Source organism: Onychomys torridus, chromosome 5 (assembly GCF_903995425.1).
Source record: "Onychomys torridus chromosome 5, mOncTor1.1, whole genome shotgun sequence".
Taxonomy (NCBI): Eukaryota; Metazoa; Chordata; class Mammalia; order Rodentia; family Cricetidae; genus Onychomys; species Onychomys torridus.
The window spans coordinates 79,788,737-79,809,015 of NC_050447.1; the positions used below are offsets into that span (position 1 = coordinate 79,788,737).

The 20,279-nt window shown below is 39.4% G+C and overlaps 1 protein-coding gene across 4 annotated transcripts in view; it reads right to left on the reverse strand.

The window, feature by feature from the left end:
- Arhgap21 (Rho GTPase activating protein 21) overlaps positions 1 to 20,279 on the reverse strand; it is a 124,141-nt gene that overhangs the window by 62,149 nt on the left and 41,713 nt on the right. For all 4 annotated transcript variants that reach the window (XM_036187120.1, XM_036187117.1, XM_036187118.1 and 1 more), the window contains exons 3-4: positions 7,750 to 7,929; positions 5,581 to 5,605 (exon numbers count right to left, since the gene is read on the reverse strand). In XM_036187120.1, the coding sequence (XP_036043013.1) occupies positions 5,581 to 5,605; positions 7,750 to 7,929 (205 nt within the window). The remainder of the gene's footprint in view (positions 1 to 5,580; positions 5,606 to 7,749; positions 7,930 to 20,279) is intronic.

Genomic DNA, 20,279 nt, shown 5'->3' on the forward strand with positions numbered 1-20,279 from the left:
GGGACTGGGAATAGAGGAGGGAGGGGAAACTGAGGTTGGGCTGTAAAATAAATAAATAAATTTAAAGAAATAAGGGGAAAAGGGATAAGCAGAGGCTCAACAAGCAAAAGCCAGCAACAAGCTAGCCTGTAAAAATGAGGAAAATTAAAGAATGTGTGTGAAATACTATATTGTGCAAGACAAACCACATGTGAAGCTGAACAAGCGATCCGTTAGTAGCGTGTACAATTCAAGAGAACATATGACCCTCTTTCTTCTACACTTTCAAGCGTGAATTCCACAAAAGTTAAGCTCTGAGATCAGGCCAACACAGAAACTGAGAGAAAACATCAGAACCCAGTTACTCTACCTCTTGCTAATGACTTAAATGTCATGTCTCGATTACATCAACTAAGAATTAAAGAGTGAAGCAATGAATTAATACCTATCCAGTCAAGTTCATTAAAAACAACCCAATTAACATGTATCCTACAGGGTTCAGCTAAGGCCTCCACCGAGCTCAGTTAGAATGCTGCATTTGAAAAGAAATGTAAACGTATTTCTCATGCTCACCACCAAATCTCTGGCTACTGACTAGCTCAGAAGAAAAACTTCCTGCAACACAATTTTAGGTCCACATTTTAGCTACGCTATTCTGAAAGAATGTGTTTTCAGCAAATTAATGGAAATACTAGCACAAATAGACTGCATTTTCTCAGCTGTATAAGCCTTCTTTTCATCACTAAAAATGCATTTCCCTGAAGCACACTTGTTTCTGAATGGAGCACCAAGGTACATCTGCATTGAATGATTAACTGGTCCAATCCAATTCCCTCTCTGGGGAGTGAGAAGTAGCGCTAGAGAGAATGCATGGTGAAGGCTGGACTTGTACAAAGTGAAAGCTCATGGACACAGAGTCCAACTGAGATTTCCTAGACGAACTCCCATTGGCCTTAAATCCAAGGGCTTTGGCTGTGGTGGTTCCAACTCAAAGGTGCTAATGCTGAGTCGCTCTAGCACGCCGAGTGTCAGCAGCAAATGACTTCCTTTGCATGAGGCCTGTCCTGGGCCTTGTTACTCTTGGAGCACACTAGTACAGACTACAGAGCTACTCAGTCAGAAATAACCAAATCACAAATGTCACAACTGAGACACCCCATTATTAACACGCTAGAACAATGGATCAAAGAAAAGGAAGTAATAGCAACAGCCAATCTTATTCTCACATGATTATGAGTATTTACTCCAAGATTTTAAAGGTCATTTGTCCAAAACAGCTATTCTTTCCAAAATAGTATATGGTCTTTCTTGTATTACATCACTGTACAGAAAATTCAAGAATGAAAACTATTTTTTGGTTCATCTTGTTTTTCAAGACAGGGTTTCCCTACGTAACATCCTGGCTGTCCTGAAACTAGCTCTGTAGACCAGGCTGGCCTTGAACTCAGAGCTTTGTATGTCTCTGCCTCCTGAGGAGTGCTGGGATTAAAGGCGTATGCCACCAATGCCCAGCTGAAAAATAATGTTTGAAAACATAAAATAACACCCAAGTACGGGATGTTAAAAAAAAAAAAAAAAAAGCTGGGTAATAGAATTATTAGAAAATTAAACGCCAAAAGAAATTTTACTAAATGGCCAACAGGAAAAATATCAAACATAGATTTTAGTTGCTTGACAGAATGGTGGCACTCACGCAGGGTCTCTTAGGCATTAGAATACAATTCTAGCAGTTCCTCTTCTCCAGTGGGGCCACATTTCATCTCTGATCACTACACTGGAGGCTGGGATTCTATTATACTGAACACAACTCACACGAAAGTTTCGTAATCTCAACAGACTTGGAAACACACAAATAAAAATCATAACATCCCATTGAATTCAAACAGAGAATAATATACAAGCTGCCTCTGATGAGAGTGCACTCAAAAAAAAAACAAAAAAAAAAAACACGGCATCTATTAGTCACTGTTCAGGAGCCGGAAGTGTTTAGTACGGAATATATCCAAAGGACAGCTAGCTCAGCTGCAATGCTGTTACTCTGCTTAGGCTGAGAGGGCTTTGTGCAGGTGTGAGCACACTTGGGAGGACACACACAGGCCTGGAAGGTGGAAGTATGACCAGGCAGGCAGGCCACTGGAAACTCCTCAGGCTCAGGGGATTTCTTTTAGGTCCATAGCTAACAGCTGTTCAGAATGTCGTAGTGAGTATAATTTCCTTCTAGAAGGTATTTAGGGCTCCCTCACCTTAATGTGAATTTTTTATCTTTAGCTGTTCACAAATAGGAAACAAGTTTCCTTGATCTTAGCCTTTTCCATGTAGGCTTCCCAGGGTCAATATCAAAACACACTATATATTTACCTAATAACTCTCGGCCCTAAATGCGAGAACATTTTTTTTTTTTTTGAAGTAAAATACTTGTAAAAACAAAATTAAAGAAATCAGGAATAATACTTTAAAATAAGTCCACAAATGTAAGTTTAAAAACAAAACTAAGAACTTAAAGAGTACGTGAGAGAATGGATTTGAAAAGTCCAGCTCTGCCACTCACTGGCCATGTGATCTGCATGAGCTATTTTAGTTGTTTTATCTACAAAAGAAGACTATCACCTCATCCTCATGGTGAACAGACCCTAACACACTCTCTGATGTCTGGTTGGATTACGCGTTCCAGTGCCCGCTGATGGCACACTCCCTCGCCCTCCCCAAACCAAGCAGTGCTCTTCCGAAGTGTGTGTCTAGTGTATAACAGACTGGCCTCTTTAGATGTCCCAAGTTCTCCTTAGGGACAAAAGGGCCACACCTTCTGGACTTTCTAAGTTACTTCTTACTGGTAGGACGTTCAGAGCCCTCTGGCCTCACCTGTGAAATACCAGCAGGCATGCTGAGATAACCAACTAGTCCACAGGCATTCCAGTGTGCCTGAGGCACAATGTTTCTCCAGCCTGAGAAACCCCTTAAAGCAGTAGTTCTCAACCTGTGGGGTGTGAACCCTTTGGGGGTCAAACGACCCTTTCACAAGGGCTGCCTAAGACCATCCGCACATCAGATATTTACATTATGATTTATACCAGAAGAAAAATTACAGTTATAAAGTAGCAACCAAAATAATAATAATAATAATAATAATAATAATAATAATAATAATAATGGGGGTGGGGGACTCAAGATTGGTTTCTCTGTGTAGCCTTGGCTCTATAAACCAGGCTGGCCTCACTGTATTAGTGAACTGCAGCATTAGGAAGGTGGAAAACCACAGCTTTAAAGGAACTGCATCCTGGGGATGTAAATTCATTGGAAAAATAGCCATTTGGAGCAACATTGCGGAAGCATTCTCTTTGTTTTCCAGAGCAGGGACCTATAAGATGCTCTGTCCTCAGACTTCAATGCAAACAAGATGGTATTTTGTTTTGTTTTGTTTTTGTTTCAGGTGATGTGTATCCCTAACTATTACTATTCTAACTTGACACTTTGGCTGTTAGGAAGCTTAAAAGCAAACTCAGCTTTTTTCTAATAATGACATTGGACCCACAGCACAAATTTATGTACACTTTATCTTCTGTCAATCAAATTAATGTTTTTACCCCAAATGTGTCAGTGTCTTTGAGAATTTCACCAGTTTGGATCATATGACCCCCTCATACTCTGCCCAGAACTACACCCCTTTTCCTGCTCCTCCCACCCCCCCACAGTGCCCTTCTTTTCATTAACTTACTCCTGTTTACTCACAGCACGTATTTCTGCATGTGGACAAACACGTTTTGAATGAGAGTAGGTATAAAATGGATAGATTATCCTTTATCTGCATGTTCCTATGCCTCTCAAGTTTCTTTCTCTAATACCTGGCCCCTCGAGGTGTTTATGTTTATTCTTCCCACTTGAAGCACGCAACTATATCCAATTAGTTCAACAGGCCGTGGCAGACACACAGCACCCCCACACAGCTCTCTGGCTATATTTTTCTAGATTTATTAAGCATGCATTTCCCTTGTAACAAGCAAGACATTCTAGATTCTGTGTGTGCCATATCTGCCTCAGCACACCAGCCTGGGACATGATGGGAAGATGACAGAGAACTCAAATGCCCTTTGCTCATCCCGGGGCTTGTTCTGTCAGCTGCCTGTTTCTGTCCCAGCAGGAGCATTTGGAACTCATCCTAAACCTCGTGTGGAACAGATGGAGACACGAGAGCTCCAGCTTGCACAGGTGACATCTATGATGCTTCCTACATGACAATAATGAAAGAAATGATTTCCTTTTCATGTTCACCCTAAACACGATAATTCTAGGACCCCAAAGCAGGTTGGCTAGATACAGACAACAAAGACACAGTAAGGCTATGTGGGAGAGATTCAAATAAAACTACTCAGCCAAAAAAAAAAAGGAAAGGAAAGAAAAAAGAGTAATACTGTTAGTACCCATACATACATTAAAAAAAATAGTGAGGCAAAAACACAGAAAGAATATTCTATTGTTATACTTGACAAGAAATTCCATAAAATGCAAAACTCTATATTGACAAGAAGCCAAATGAGTTACAACAGAATACATAGGAACTTTCCCAAATGATGGAATACTTACTTTTTAAATCATAGCTTAATGGGAATGGAAGATTCATGGGTTACACATTTACTAAATCTCACACAACATTACACTTATAATTGGTGCAAATGTGGTATTATTGGTAAAAGCACATTGGTAAGAAGACAACATCAGACAAAACCAAGTGACTAAACAATTCTACAAAACAAAAACTGGCAGATTCACGAGATACAAAAAGAATGAAGGGAAGACAGACTAGGGGACTTTAAGGAAGTATCACAACTGAGTGCAAAATGGGATTCTAGAACACCACCAACAAAACCAACAAGACTAGTGGAAAACTCGATGACATTAAACGCCTGTAGCTAATGTACTAACACCTCATCAATGTCAATTTCTTAGTTTTGCTCACTGTATCACAGTTATGGATATTTAAGAAGCAAGCATCAGGTCCCCTGGAGTTAGAAAAATGCACCTCTGAGCACTGGATGTGGGTCTGGGAACCGAATTCAGGTTCTTCAGAAGAGCGGCAACTACTTTTACCTGGTGAGCCATCTCTCCAGCCCCAGAAATAAAGTTTTTATGAATCTATTCTATTTCATGTGAACTTACCTCATTAAAGTTGATTGAAAATTATCAAATCAGAATTATTAAGAAATAATTCCTTTTCAGCCTGGATCTTTTATGAAGGTCCTTAAGTGCATTTAAGTTCAGAAAAAGAGCAGAAGGAAGAAGAACCCCGAAGGCACCTTGATGAAACAATACGCTCCTGCCCAGAAAGGAGCACTAAGTTTACAAAGGCCCTGGGACTTAAGTCAAAACCCTCCACACAGTGTCCTTAGAAGTGTGCTGCATAAACATGGAAAGGGTTAGTGTTCAAATGTTACCACTCCAGAGAAGGAATTCACAAAGCCCTGACATGACAACAAAGGACATTCAACTCCCATGATTCTCACACTTCAAAGCTGCTCTACATGTGAACTCAATTCAATTAATACAACCTCCCAACCATGAGAATGCACAGGGGAATGTTTAGAGAAGTATGAAGATTTTATGGCATACCTCCTCTGTTTCCATTTTCTTCATCCTACAAAATAAAACAAAATACACATTTGAGCACCAACAGTAAACTCTTATCTGACCACAGCTGAACTTCAAGCAAGTTCCTGGTCTATAATTAATACCAATTAGAATCTTTCTAAGCACCTTTGTCAGAAGGGTGGAGTTTTCACAAGAAAAAAAGGCTGTGAGTGAAGCCAAGTTAGGGGCAAGAAATCAACTGAGTTCTGAAAAGTGGCATGAGGGTGGGGTACGTCATGGAGGTATTTAGGTGAGGCAGCACACAAGCAGTTGGAGAGGTGAGGCTGGACTGAGAGCCGGGGGTCATTATTTACTGTATTGCAGTGACCTTCAGTGAGCTCTCAGTGGCCATGACAGCACACAGAGCTAATCGCTCCACGTTCAAGTTCTTGTACTCATTTGGAAGTTCATCTGTTTGCTGTCTTTAGGCTCTCGCTGCCATGCTGCCTATGTCTAGCTGAGAAGTTAGATAGGCAACTTTAAAAAACTTGTATGAAAACACATCAAGGCGAGTGCTTGCTGAGCCTTTGACTGAATCAAAGCTACCATGCATTGTAGAAAGGAAAACGGAGCTTGGCTGAAGGCTGGTGATTTATTACATAACTCTTGACCTTTAGTTTGGCTGCCCAAATGTTGTTTTTCTTCTTCTGGTTATAAGCTCTGTTCTGAGACTAATCGGTTGCCAGCTAAGTGACATAATAGAGACATTGTTTTTAATCAACTGTACACTTTCTAAAACTATATAACACTAAAAATATTTTAAATTCTCTTAAGGCTGGGAGTATAGCTCAGTGATGCAGTGCTCACCTAGCAAGTGTCATGTGTAAGGCCCTAGGTCTACTACTACTACTACACACACACACACACACACACACACACACACACACACACAGAGTCTTTGAGTGAATTGATAAAATTTCAATATTAAAGTGGAAAATACTCCAGTATGTATTTCCCAGGGAAAGCATAAAAAGACAGACCTACGTGCATGAACATCTGCGCCAAAGCCCAGCCTCACATGGCTATCCCGTGTATTAATGTCTATCAGCTCCCATTCCAAATGTATCACAGTCATCACACAACCTGTGACAAGGCGCTGCTGTTGTCCCCAAGTGCTGTGCTCAAGGTCACAGAGCTAATGTGGAACAGAGATGGGGTCAGACCCAGGTTCTTTAGACTCCACAAACACCTTCTAATACAGATATATTTTTAACCTGTGTTAAGCAAGTTATTTTACAGAAATTATATTATTTACATGCTCCTTGTGATCTAAACATAACAGACAAAAATTACACAGCCCTAACCTGTATATCTAGTGAAAATGTAAGTAATATTATCAGAGCTTTTTAAGATCAATAGATTCTTAAAGTAGCTAGACAGTAGCTGTACAGACATTTTAGGAAACCTGACGAACAAATTCTAATTCCAACAGCAGAAATTATTCATAACCTTTAAAAGATATTCAGTGCCTTTCAAAGGTTAGTCTACAATATAGTTTCCTGGAAAGAGGTGTTTAGGGAAAAAGAAGTGAGGGTCAAGGAGTCGTGGGCACACCTGTAATTGCAGCTTTGTGGAGACTTAACTCAGTTTTCATGTCTGTTAGATGGGACTAATACCAACCACTTGCTCCACATCTCTGCTGTGGATGAAGTAAGCTAACACTAATAATGGTGGTAAAGAACAGTGAGTCCACACGCCAGCTGCAGCTAAAATCACCACACACTGACCCTTTCCGACAGGAGTGCTCTCTACTGAAGCACAGTCATGCAGTTTACCCTGACCACCATGCTTTAAGATTCTGACTCAGCACCATATGATGCATCCAAATGTTGGCAGCTTCTGTTCTTAAGTTTCTATAACCACCAGTGTATTGTAACCAGCGACTGGCAGAGTCTGCCCAGAGAAGACAGAATCTGTCTAGACAGCAGGGGAGTTACAGATCTCAAAGAGTAAAATGAAGCTAGAAGTCTCTGAAAAATAGATCTACAGTTTAGAATCAGTGTATTTCGGAAATTAAAATTTTTGTTATAGGTTTAAAAAATACATAAAAAGATTTTTAAATGCAAATTTACTACTTATTTTCAGATAGAAAGGAGGAAAGGGGGGAAGGTGAGAAAGGGAAGAAGCCCAGAGGAGATGGAATTCTCTTACCTTATATGAAAACTGAATTGCAGACTCTGGGGGATAAACGATGAAGTGTCTTAATGTAAAACCGAATCCTTGAGATGTTCTCTTCAACATAACTGTTTTGGGACCTGGCCAGGAGAACGGTTCATCTTCAGATGGTGACATGGTTTCACTTTGTTCTTTTCCATCTTTATTTTTTGACACCTGAAGTGTAAAGATATGTAACACTTAACTACAGAACACAACATACTTAATTTTAAAAAATTTTTATGTACAAACATAATACCTGAGTATAAGCATGAACTTGGTGGAGAAGATGTATATTTGTTGATAGAGTTAGATGCATTACAATCGCCAAAACCAAAAAGATGTGCATATATGTGTGTGTGTGTGTGTGTGTGTGTGTGTGTGTGTGTGTGTATGGTGTGTGCACATGTGTAGGCACCTCTACATGCATGCTAAGGCCAGAGAGTGTCTGGTGTCTTCTACCACTCTCTGCCTTATGTCCTTTGAGACAGGGTCTCTTGCTGAGCCTGGAGTTTGGGGTGTTTGGCTAGGTTAGGCTGGCAGGCAACAAGCTCCAGCAATTCTCCTCTACGTGACCAACTCATTGATGGTGTTACAGGTATATGCAGAATCTCTCCTAACTTATCAAATGGATGCTGGGATCTAAACTCTGGTCCTTAAGGTTGCACAGCAATGCTCTTAACCGCTGAGCCATCTCTCCACCCCCACCCCCAAACTAAAACTATGAAAAAAACTATATTGTGCGAAATTAATGAGCAAGAGAGAATTCTTGAAAATTATTGGCACAATAATCAAAACAAAAAATGTCATAGTAGGCATGGAAGATGATACTAAGGAAATCCCACAATACACAAAGGGTGAAGAGGAGAAACAATGGAAGGGATGCAGAACTCTCAGCAAGGAAGGAGACTAAGCCTTTCAATGCAACAAATACTAAAAAAAAACAGCAGAAAAGCCTCAGTTCTAAGCCCAAATTCCATATGCACAGAGATCACAATCCTTCCAAGATTCTGGATTTTGAAGTCCCTTGACCTCTGCTCTTCAGCCTTTGCCTGACCAAGACTAAAAATCCTTTACAGATTAAAATCAAAGACACCCCCCCCAATTCAGTACTTCATTCCCTTTTGTGCCCTAAGTCTTAATCCTTACACTGTGCCTCACCAACCCCAACTCCTCACACTCTAGAACAACATTAATTTACTCCCTATCTTTGATCCTTCAAAACTCCTCACTGTCACCTGACTAGTCCAGGAGGAATCATCAGTGCCCACTGAGAACTTTAGCCTTTCCAGGTAAACACAGGAAGAAAGAAACGAGCGAGCTGGTGGTGTTCACTTTAACATCAGGACCACTAACCTCCGGTGACCCTACAGTGGTCAGTCAGATACATAACATCCTGTATCCTTATCCTAAGCAGCTATTTCACCCCTTCTCCCTCATCCTCACAGGAGTCAATGTCCCTATCGATAGGCTTTCACAGTGAGAAAATAGAGATACACAGAGAATGTATTCCCGACATGTACCTACCCACTGTGCTCATGTTTCCCTGTCCTCTCATGATAACACACTGGAGTGTGTAAGACCTCACAGCTTTGTAATGGCCCCATCTCCTACATTCTCTAAGACTTCCATCATGAAGGTATGTTGGATTCTGTCAAGGCTTTTTTCTTCATTAACTGAGATGATCGTGGGACTTTTGTAAGTTCATTTATATAGTTTATGACATTTATTGCCATGAATGTGTTGAACCATCCTTACATTTTTAGGAATAAAGCCAACTTGGTCATAGTGTATAATCTTTGGGATGGATGTCTGTTTTCTGTTTGCATGCATTTTTCAGTCTATAGTCATCATGGATATGGGCCTGTAGTTTTCTTTTTCTGTTGTGCCTTTACTAGTTTTGGTATGAGGATGATACAGGCTTCTTAGAAGGGTTTGGGAGTTCTCCTTTCCTTACAATATTCCCTTTTCCCTTATAATATCTTCAATTTCTTTGGTGTCTGTGTAGTATTTCCCCATTCATTTCTGATTCCATTAATATGGATCCTCTCTTTCTTTCTTTTGGTTAGTTGGGCCAAGGATCTATCAATCACGCTTATCTTCTCAAAGAACCAGCTCTTAGAATGGTTGATTCTTTGCATTATTTTCTTTGTTTCTATGTCATTGACTTCTGCACTGATTTTTACTATTTCTTGACATTAACTAGGCTTGGATTTGGTTTGTTCTTGATTTTCCAGATTTCTGAGTTGCATCATTAAGTCACTTATTTGTGATTTTTTTTTTAATGTAACTGCTTAGAGTTATAAATTTTTCTCATAAGACTGCTTTCAGTGAGTCCTAGAGGTTTTGTTGTATTGTATTTTTGTTTTTCATTTAGTTCCAGATAAATTTTTGTTTCTTTCTTAGACTCACTCATCATTCAGATTAATCTCCATGAGTCTGTACATTTATTAGATATTTGTTTGCTACCAATTTTAAGTTTTATTGCACTGTGGTCAGACAAGGCACAGCAGTGATTTAAGTTTGTTTTGTTTACTTTGTAAAGATTTGCTTTGTGTCCCAGGATGTGATCTATTTCAGAAAAGCTTCCATGTGCTGCTGGGTAGAATGTGTATTCTTTGGTGTTTGTGTGGAATATTCTGTGGATCTGTTAAATCTACTTGATGTATGATGTCAATTAATCCTGGTGCATCTATTTTTGTCCAGATGACCTGTCTTTTAGAGAAAGTGGAGTATTCAAATCACCTATTATTAATGGATTAATCTTTATCTTTAGTTCCCTTGATTAGAATGAAGTTTTAGTTTTCATGTGAAGTCTAGTCTGTCAGATATTAGGATAAGAAGGCCTGTTTGCTTCCTGGCCTGACTGATTGGAGTGTTTTTGTCCATCCTTTCACTCTGAGGTGGTACCCATCTTTAAAACAGATGTTTCTTGTAGACAACAGATAGGTAGATTTTGGTTCTTGATCCATCCAGTCAGTCTGTGTCTTTTGAATGGAGAATTGAGGACATTAATCTTTAAAGTTGTTACTACAATGTTGTCACGTGTGTTAATTGTGGTCATCGTGTTGCTGACGTCTGGTGCTGTTTGTGCTCTCGGTGGTGCTCTGTGGCTTAGTAAAGCTCTGAACGTCTCTCCCCAGTCTCCTCTGCACTCGTTCTTCTCTCTAGCCTGAAATAATACCTCCTATCTCTTCTTATTTTGGTTTTTGGCTATAAAATCATTTTAGGCTGTTTATGCCATGGAAAGTTTTTCTTTCTCCTTGAATTAAGGCAGATAGTTTTGTAGGTTTATTAGTCCAGACTGGTTGTAGTGGTCTTTTAGGACTTAGAATGCACTGTTCCAGGCTCTTCTGACTTTAAAATGTTCCATCTGAAAATCAGATGTTATCTTGATGGGTTTTCCTTTATGTATCGTGTGCGTGTGTGTGTGTGTGTGTGTGTGTGTGTGTGTGTGTGTTTCTCTTGAAGCTTTCAATATACTTTTCTTTGTTCTGCATACTTACTGTTTTAACTATGATATACCATAGGGATTTTCTTTTCTGGTCTTGTCTATTTGGTGTTCTGTGCACTTCTTGCATCTGTATGGGTATGTCTTCCTTAGTTTAGGGAAGTTTTCTTCTATCGTTTTATTGAAGATCTGATTTATATCATTGATTTGAGATTCTTCTCCTTCATCTGTGCCTGTAATTCAAAGGTTTGGCTTTCTTCGTGGTGTTTCACATTTAATTTTTAATTTGTTTTCTTCAGATTCCTTGTTCATTTAGTCTATATCCTTTACCTTGTCTACTTGTAAAGTTTTCCTTTGAGTTTTCTAGTTGAGTTACTGAGTTTTTTAATCCTATCTTCAATTCAGCTTCAGTCTTCCTCAGTGTTTCTATCCCTTACTGAATTTTGTTCTCGGGTCCTGGATTGTTTTCATCATGTCCATCAGCCTTGTCTGTGTTTATTGGGCGTCACTTAGACATTTATTTTCCTTAAGTTCTTTCTCCCTAATTTCATGGAGTTGTTTCTTTGTGTCTTCTTTAAATTCCTTGAAGTTTATGATTGTTCTTTTAATTTCTGTGCCCTGGGGTTCTTCTAGGTAATTCTCGTTGGCAAACATTTCTATAGACTACACTGTTGGGTTTTGAAGAGAAGATACTGGCTTGATCTTTCATATTTTTTTGATGGTATCTGGGCACATGGACTTCTTTTGTTAGTTTTAAATCTTATATGGACAGAGTAGGTTGTGGCAGAAGAGAGGATCTGTCAGGGGAACAGGCTAGACCCTGGAGAACATGGGAGATCTGGGTGAGTGGAAAGGTTAGATGTGGTGCCAGAGGGACCGGTGGGTGATGGCAGGCAGGGAGGGTCCTGGTAGGAGCCTCGAGGTGTGCTGCAGTGCAGGTAGGAGTGGCTGGACTAGTGGGACCTCGTGTAGACCGGGTTAGACCCAGGAGAAGAATGTGGGGGATCTGGCTGGTTTGGCTGCTGCAGAGGTTGGATCCAGCATGAGAGGGTCGACTGACAGTGGGCTCACGTCCCAGAGAGGCGCAGTGCACCCAGCAGGCTTCTTACAGGCTGAGGTGCCAGTAACCCCACCCCCTCAGTGAACCCACTAACTTCTTTAAACTCTTTTCTCTGGGTGACTTCATTTAGTCTCATGTGCTCAACATCAAATAGGTATCTATTGTCCAAGCATACCTCCAATTCAATAGGTAACTGACTGAGTTGTTAATAAAATTTTGTTTTAAATTGTAATGAAGCTCCTTCCAGCAATTTGAAAATTGTCACCTTCATCCAATAGCAAATACTTAGAAATGCTGACTCTCCTTTCCTATTATCTTCTCTTAGCAAGTCTATTTCTACAATATGAAGGTGAGAGGATAAGACAGACACATTACCCAGCCAAGCTTGTAGTAAGGCAATGTAACAAAGTAATTGGAATGTGAAAGTAATATGCAATGTAAAAAAAAGTCATGGTATGTTCACATAGCAGCAATCAACAACTGAAATTTGACAATTAAAAAGATGTATCAACCAGGCTATAAGCATGGCTTGGTAGTTAAGAGCATGTACTGCTCTTGCAGAGGACCTAAATTTGGTTTCTATCATCCATGTTGGACAGCTCACAACTGCCTATAATTCCAGCTCCAGGGATCCTATACCTCTGAAGAGGGTGTGATCATTTGCATACACCTACACACAAACACATATGCATAAAAAACCAGACCTATCAACTAAAATGCCACTGAACTTTGAGATAACACAACATTTGCAAGACCTAAAACTGAAGGTTCAAGTCTAAAAACACCTGAAAGAATATCCACATAAATGGAGAACATTTGTGATTGGAAGATTTGGAGTTGTTACCATACTAACTCTAGATTTATCTATAGATATATATTTGTATATTGATTCAAAGCAATCCCAGTCAAGATCTCAGAACACTTTTACATGAAGACATACTATTTCAAAATAGTATTTCACCGTAGCATGCTAAGAATCTAACTCTGAGAAAGACATTTCCTATACCTATGTTCCATTTTCAAAAAAATGGATTTCATCAAAATTTGTTGTTTGAAATATGTAAGAGAATGGAGACAATTTGTTGAAAATGGAAATTATCTATAAATAAAGTCTCATCAAGAACTGACGTATAGAACATAAAAATGAGTCTAGAAATCCAGTAAATTTTTTTTTTTAAATTGGGCAGAAGATCAGAGCATGCCTTACTAAAGAAGCTACGAAATAGTCAACATTGTAAGTGATCAGGAAATTCACACTGGACTACAATGGAACATCAAGACCTATTTACTGTAAAGACCAGCCTGTGCTGGGTATGAAGCAACTGGACCTCTCACACACTGTTAATGGAAATCTAAATAGTACAAATATTTTGCAAAACAATCTTATGGCTTCATAAACAGTAAAATATGTGTCTTTCCTGTGACATGGCCATTTGCTCAAGAGAAACTCAGATTTTTTTTTATGTCAGTATAAAAACTTACACAGAATTGTTCACAGCAGCTTCATTTATTATAAACTGAAAAATATCTTAAAGGTTTCGAAACAAAGATGAACTGTGATACATTAATACTTAGCAATGAAATGAACTCTGTCTATGTAAGTATCTATTAATTAAGTTAAAGAACCTAGACCAATAGAGTACTTACTTCATAAGTAATAAGTGAATTCCATTCACAAAAGACCTAATAAATTTCTACAATTGAGTCTATATTGTCAGGAAGTAGATAGCAGTCACCCTGATGGACAGAGGAGATATAAAGAGGGGCAGGGGGAGTAAGGATGCTTACTACCCTGATCATGTAACATTTTTACATGTATAATTAATTATAACAACTTAAATATGTGCAGTTGATTACATGACAAACATAGCTCCTAAAGAGATTTAAACAAAGTAAGATGCAATGGAACAAATGCCATGAACTCAAGGTCATGGTTGTTCTGGGAAAGAAGAATGTGAAAGAGAAAGAAAAGGCTGAAATCTAGAAGATACATGAGCTCCTTCAACTGCATTGGTGATGGAATTAAGACCAATGGACAGTCCCTAAGAGTTTAGTACAACATATTAATGTATATTATCCTATTATTTATAATATCAAATATAGATATTCAAAGGTAACTATAATTTAACATTGCAAAATAATAACCCAGTAACTGTTTTCCACCTACCCTCATTCCTTAAGAATACAAAAGTCTATTGATTCTGCCTTGACATTTTAGTTTCCAGGGTAACCTAGGGAGAGGAGAACATAGGACAATAACTGATCAATTTTGTTAGCCTCAGTTCCTTTCTTTAGTGAGGGTCAGGGGGCTGCATTGTGGTGCAGATCAAATAAATGGCTTGTTTCAGAATGTGGTTATCACCTTCCTGGCTGTTCAGGATGTCAGAGAGCAATGTAGTTTGCAGTTTGCCTCTGTAGAACATCACCGTGACTGGCTCCCCTCTGATTCTTAGTCTAGTTCAGTGTAGCAGCCTAACTTAACTTACATAGTGGTCTCTTATATATATTTTTATGTTCCCCTGTCCTCTAGAAACCCTCAAATCCAAGAAGGAGAGCAATTAATTTCTAATATACAAAGTCTCTGCAGGTGACTTCAGAGTTCTTCACTCAAAAAGCTAAGGACAGGGGGGAAAAAGGCTAGCTGGTCATTCAAGATCTGGTTTCTTCTACTACTGACCTCTGGCCCCATGTTCTTCCAGAGCTCTTACTTGCTTTGATGCCCTTTTCTAACTGCATTTGACACATAAGTATGTGATTTAAAACTACCAAGAAAAGTAAAATTGAAAAGAGAATTGGAAAAGTTGCTGTATTCTATGGTGTTTATTCCTACTATCATTTTAGACATGGTGGCAGGGACATGAGAGATGACCTGTTGTGATCCTAATTTGCATTTCCCTAATGGCTAATGATAAGGAACACCTTCTTCGTGTATTTAGTTATATAATTTTCACAAATAAAAGACCCTCCAAGTTTTAGTATAAGTGAACTCTTTCATGTTACACATGAGCACATGGAGGCCAACTTGTGAAATGATTTGTCCACAGTGAGAATGGCGAAATCTGAGCAAGAATTAAAACCATGGTTCTAAAATGGACAAGGTAACCCCAGCACTGGAGGTGGGAGAAGGGGCCAATGCAGGAAGACTGAATTTGAGGCCAATCTCGGATACAGAGCAGGATCTTATGTCAAGAATCCTTCAAAACCAAACAAAAGATTCCTGATTGCCAGGCTAGGAGACGTTCTGTGTCAGCGTCTCTCATTATCTCTTCTACCTTGTAAGCTGTGTGTATTTTTGTTCTTCAGTCTAAGTTAGGATCTTTTAAAATCCTTTTGGACTCTAATTTTAACACTTCAAAACTGACCTGTGCATTAAATTCACATCAAAAATACTCTTTTGATAGCCTCCCAACCCAGATATATCCAGTTTGTTTTCAATCACACAGGAACCTCTACTAGGTACGGCTCCTCCTCCTAAGTCTCTTACTGGCCTTGTTATATCTTCTTCACTGCGTTCTTTCCACAAAAGAAAAGACGGGTAAGCGTAAGCAATTTCACTTTGCCCTCCACAAACTGATTTTTTTTTAACAGCACATAGCTCAGTTGTTTCAATTATTCCATCACCCAGAAGAACACATCCAAGCCTTTCTGGTCTCTGACCTTTCCCCTGTAGGAAAGAAGGGAAGGTTACATTTTCATTGGCCTATATACAAAGAAGAGATAAAAAGAAACATACATGAGTGCCTCTTCACTCCTACATACCCACGGAGCCTTTGATCTTCTGGATTTAGTAACAAGGGCAAACTGTGGGCTATGAGGAAAGAAGACTCATAGATCCCTCCAGTTAAGAAGACTCTGATCTGCATCTCCCTGTACATTTCACTTCCCAACCACGAGTGCCCATTACCTAAGAGTGAAAGAAGGTAAGAAATGGCTGGATATCAGATTAAATTCCTGTGGACTAAGAACTGCCATTCCATTCCCTTAAATGACTTTATAATAAGGTCATTTGATTGAACAAAAGCTCAAAATTAAAAGAAACTAAAGGATAACAAACAGCTCTATAAAAATTAGAGTAACTAGACAAAGCAAAGAAGGCTGAGATAGAGTATAAGGGGGAAACACCAATCAGAAGATATGAAAGTCATTGTTTAAAAAAAAACAAAATGGGAAATGGCATGAAGGAACTTTCTAGAACAATGGGAAAGCTCTGAAGGATTGTGGTAAACATTTCACACAAGTAAATTTGCCACAAATCAATGAAATGCATGCTCACAGTGGGTGAATTTTTTTTTAATCGCTGCAGTGACTGCTTAGGGTAAAGTGTTTGCCTAGAACATGGAAGGCTCCAGGGTCAGTGACAGAAGAAGAGCAGAGGCGGGAGGGAGAGATAGGCTGTCCTCCAAGTGAATTCGACAAGACAAATGCTGACACACAGTAAGGTACACATGTCTCCTTCTACAGTTGCCTGTACTTAACGTATAATGAAATCAGCTTCCTAGCACATCCCAGGATGGGTTCCTGAGAAAGCATTTCTGCATTCTATTTGTCGAAAGAGGCCCTCACATAAATTCTACAAGTCCTACTGCCAAGACTATTCTCTGGTACCTCTTACATAGGTCATACAGTGACTTAAAGACAGAGTCTACTTAAAGGGCCAGATCTTCTTCACGGTCATCCAAACTCTTTTGATGATTTTACTTGCTAAGAAAACACAAAACACTGGTTTTCTTTTATGTCTTTGTATTATTAACTTTATGGTTGCAACTTTCATCTGGCTCAAAGTTATTTGGTTGTTGTTTCTAGGATAAGGCATAGGGGAACATGGGACTCTGAACTCTTTGATCTAGACCCTTGGTTTATAGCTGAGACTGTGGTCGGTAAGCTGCTGAAAGCATGCCTGTGCCTTGACTGACTAGCTCTGAGGATGATATGTAAGGTGTATCACTAATTAAAAACCAACATCTTCCACTATCTAAACCTTTTTGAGTATTTATATGACAGCAGAAGTAGAAAACTCCCTACTTCACGTAACAGGTCTTGGGGAAACCAGAAAGCACTAGGGATACTGCACTTCAGATGCTGGCAAGATATATGCATACACAGTGTTAGATCTCATGCACAAACACACCAACAAATTCATTAAATACACTCGAGCCCAAGCACTTTGGATAAGGAATAGTCAGACTACATAAACAACAACACCATATGCCTGTTTGTGTCATTATTACCTACTATTTCAAAGATATATATTTTTTGACAGGGTCTCATGTAGCCCAAGCTGGCCTTGAATTTGCTATGCCCCAGAGGATGACTTTAAACCCCTGATCCTCTACCTCCCAAGTGCTGAGACTATAGACAAGCATTAACATCCCTGAGTTTTTTAATGAGTTGAAAGTATGTAATACTTAAAATGGTACCTTGCAAAGTAAATAATAAATTTCTTTTGTAAAATAAAATCACAAGTGTCACTAAACACAGAAAAAGTTTATTGGAAAAAAATGTATTAAACATTCACTGTTCAGATACTGAGATCAAGTGTAAAATATAATTTTGTCTAAGAAAAACAAAGCCTGAATATCTATACTTTCATTGATTTTTTTTTTTTTTTCCAGTTTTGGAGACTGACCCTCATGGCCTCACTCTAAGACTGAGTCAACAATGCCAGCCAAAATCTTGCATATCCTGAGTATGATAGAAGTGGATTTACAGTGGGGAGTAATTTCTCAAAACTAGACAGCTAGTAAGTAAGTGATGAGCTAGCCCACCATCTCTGATGCACACCATTAGCAGAAATGAAATAATAATATGTTGTTGAAAAATTAGATATAGCTTATTTCTACACTAATTTCTCTAAAGTCATGTCAGAGAAATAATCTGGGGTTTTGAATTGAAGGGTTTTTTGTTTGTTTGTTTGCTTGCTTGCTTGCTTGCTTGCTTGCTTGCTTGCTTGCTTTTTGGTCTATCAGTTTAGGTTAGCTAAAAAACTCTTAAATATAATCTGGATATGCCAAGTGTGTTTGAAATCCTTACCATGCGGCTTGCTGGTAAATCCTTTCCCCCCCCCCTAATTTAAAATCTTTTTTTGTGTGATTGTTAGTTTATATGGGGTGGTGGGGAGAAAGTTTGTGTGTGTGTGTGTGTGTGTGTGTGTGTGTGTGTGTGTGTAGGGGGGAGCGAGTGCCATAGAGGAAAGTGAGTCCTGCAAGTGGACAGCCTTGGGTGACATTCTTTAGATCCCATCCATTGTTTTTGAGGCAGGGTCCTTTCATTGGTCTGGAAGGACAGGGTCCTTTCATTGGTCACCTGGCAAGACTGGCTAGCCAGAGAGCCCTCAGGAGACTCCACCTGTCTCTGCCTCCCCAGAGCTGGGATTATGGATATTCAATACCGTGCCGGTTTTTGACATGGTTCTAGGAATCAAATTCAGATCTTCATCCTTGCACTTTACCACTGAGCTCTCTCCAGCCCTAAAAACATGTTTGCCAATCCAGGTGGAAAACAAGGACACCTGCTTTGATAGGATGTATCTTGCTGTACCTGCACATATTTTTCTAAATAGTGACTCTAACTCTCAGCACAGTTAATATAACAAAAGAAATGACCTCATAGCTTGGAGCTGGAAGACCCAGGTAACTTCTGCCTGTAATACTGCAAAGGAAACCCTTGGAGTCAGTATTCTTACAAACAGCTCAAGCTAAAGTTTATCATTTCGGTAAACATTTGTTTGTAGAGTTAGACCCTAAAGTAACCTGTAAGCCCCACCTGCCCAAAGGTCAAGTAACTTCCTGGAATGCTGGGAGTTGTAGTTCTTGAGCTGTAGTTCTCAACAAAGCCTCATGGGAAAGCATGGTGGCCTATAGGTGTTGTCCATATAAGCCCCAACAACATTTGCCTCCGGGCCACTCACCTGGAAAGTTTCCAGGAGTGGTCCTGACCAAATCCCATCTTGGTCAGTACTTAACATTTTAATAAACAGCTTGCTGAACTTGATCAAAATGATGGAACTGGTTTTTCTCTGGTGAATCTCAGGGTTAACGGTAGCACCACTCCTGCAGCTCACTCGGGAAGCTGCCTTGCTGCGTCATTCCTGCAGAGCTTCTGCTCCCTCATGCTGTCTCCCTCCAGCTGCCCTTCCAGCCAGCTTCTGCTTCTTACTGAATTTATAACCTAAACAGCTCCCCTTCTCTCACCTCCCCATGTGTCTCCCTGCTCTCTCTTTCTGTTTTTAGATCCCAACTTTTCAAAGAGATTCCTAAATCATCACTTTATACTTCATTTATATAATAGCAAAAGAAACCAAAAATGCATCAAGGTTACGAAGCATCCAGGAATGCTTCACAAGTAGGTTAGCTCTGACTACCGGCAGACGTTGAAAGTTCTCATGAAATTACATACAATCTTACAACAACATTATCATCTCACAGAATAACAAGAGGGTGTCTGTCATGTCATCTGGTATGTCTCGTGAACAACAGTCCCCCAGACTGTTTTCTAGGCATATTCTCTGTGTTGTTTTATTGGTAGTAATGACATAGTCCAATTAAGTGTTCTTATCTTCCTTGGTCTCCTTGTAACAAACAATACATATCTTCATGATAACAGGGACAATTGTCTTTCTAAAAGAGAAAGTTCCGCTGGCCAGATGGCTCAGTAGGCAGTGTTTGCCACAAAAGCCCTGTGACCTGAATTCCAGCCTAGGAACCCAAGTAAATGTACACAGAAAGAACCAACTCCACAAAATTGTCTTCTGACCTCAACATGTATGTTTCCCTTCTCTCTTCAATCACAGATACATAATGAAAAATACATAAAAATTTTTAAAAAGTGAAAGTAAAGGATAGTTTTCAAAATTGTGCCTGGAACAAAAATTTTCACCTGTCCTCTGGCATTTGTATTTATGATTTAAAAGAATTTCTCTCACCAGGCAGTGGTGGCACACGCCTCTAATCCCAGCACTCAGGAGGCAGAGACAGGCGAATCTCTGTGAGTTTGAGACGAGCCTGTTCTACAGTAAGT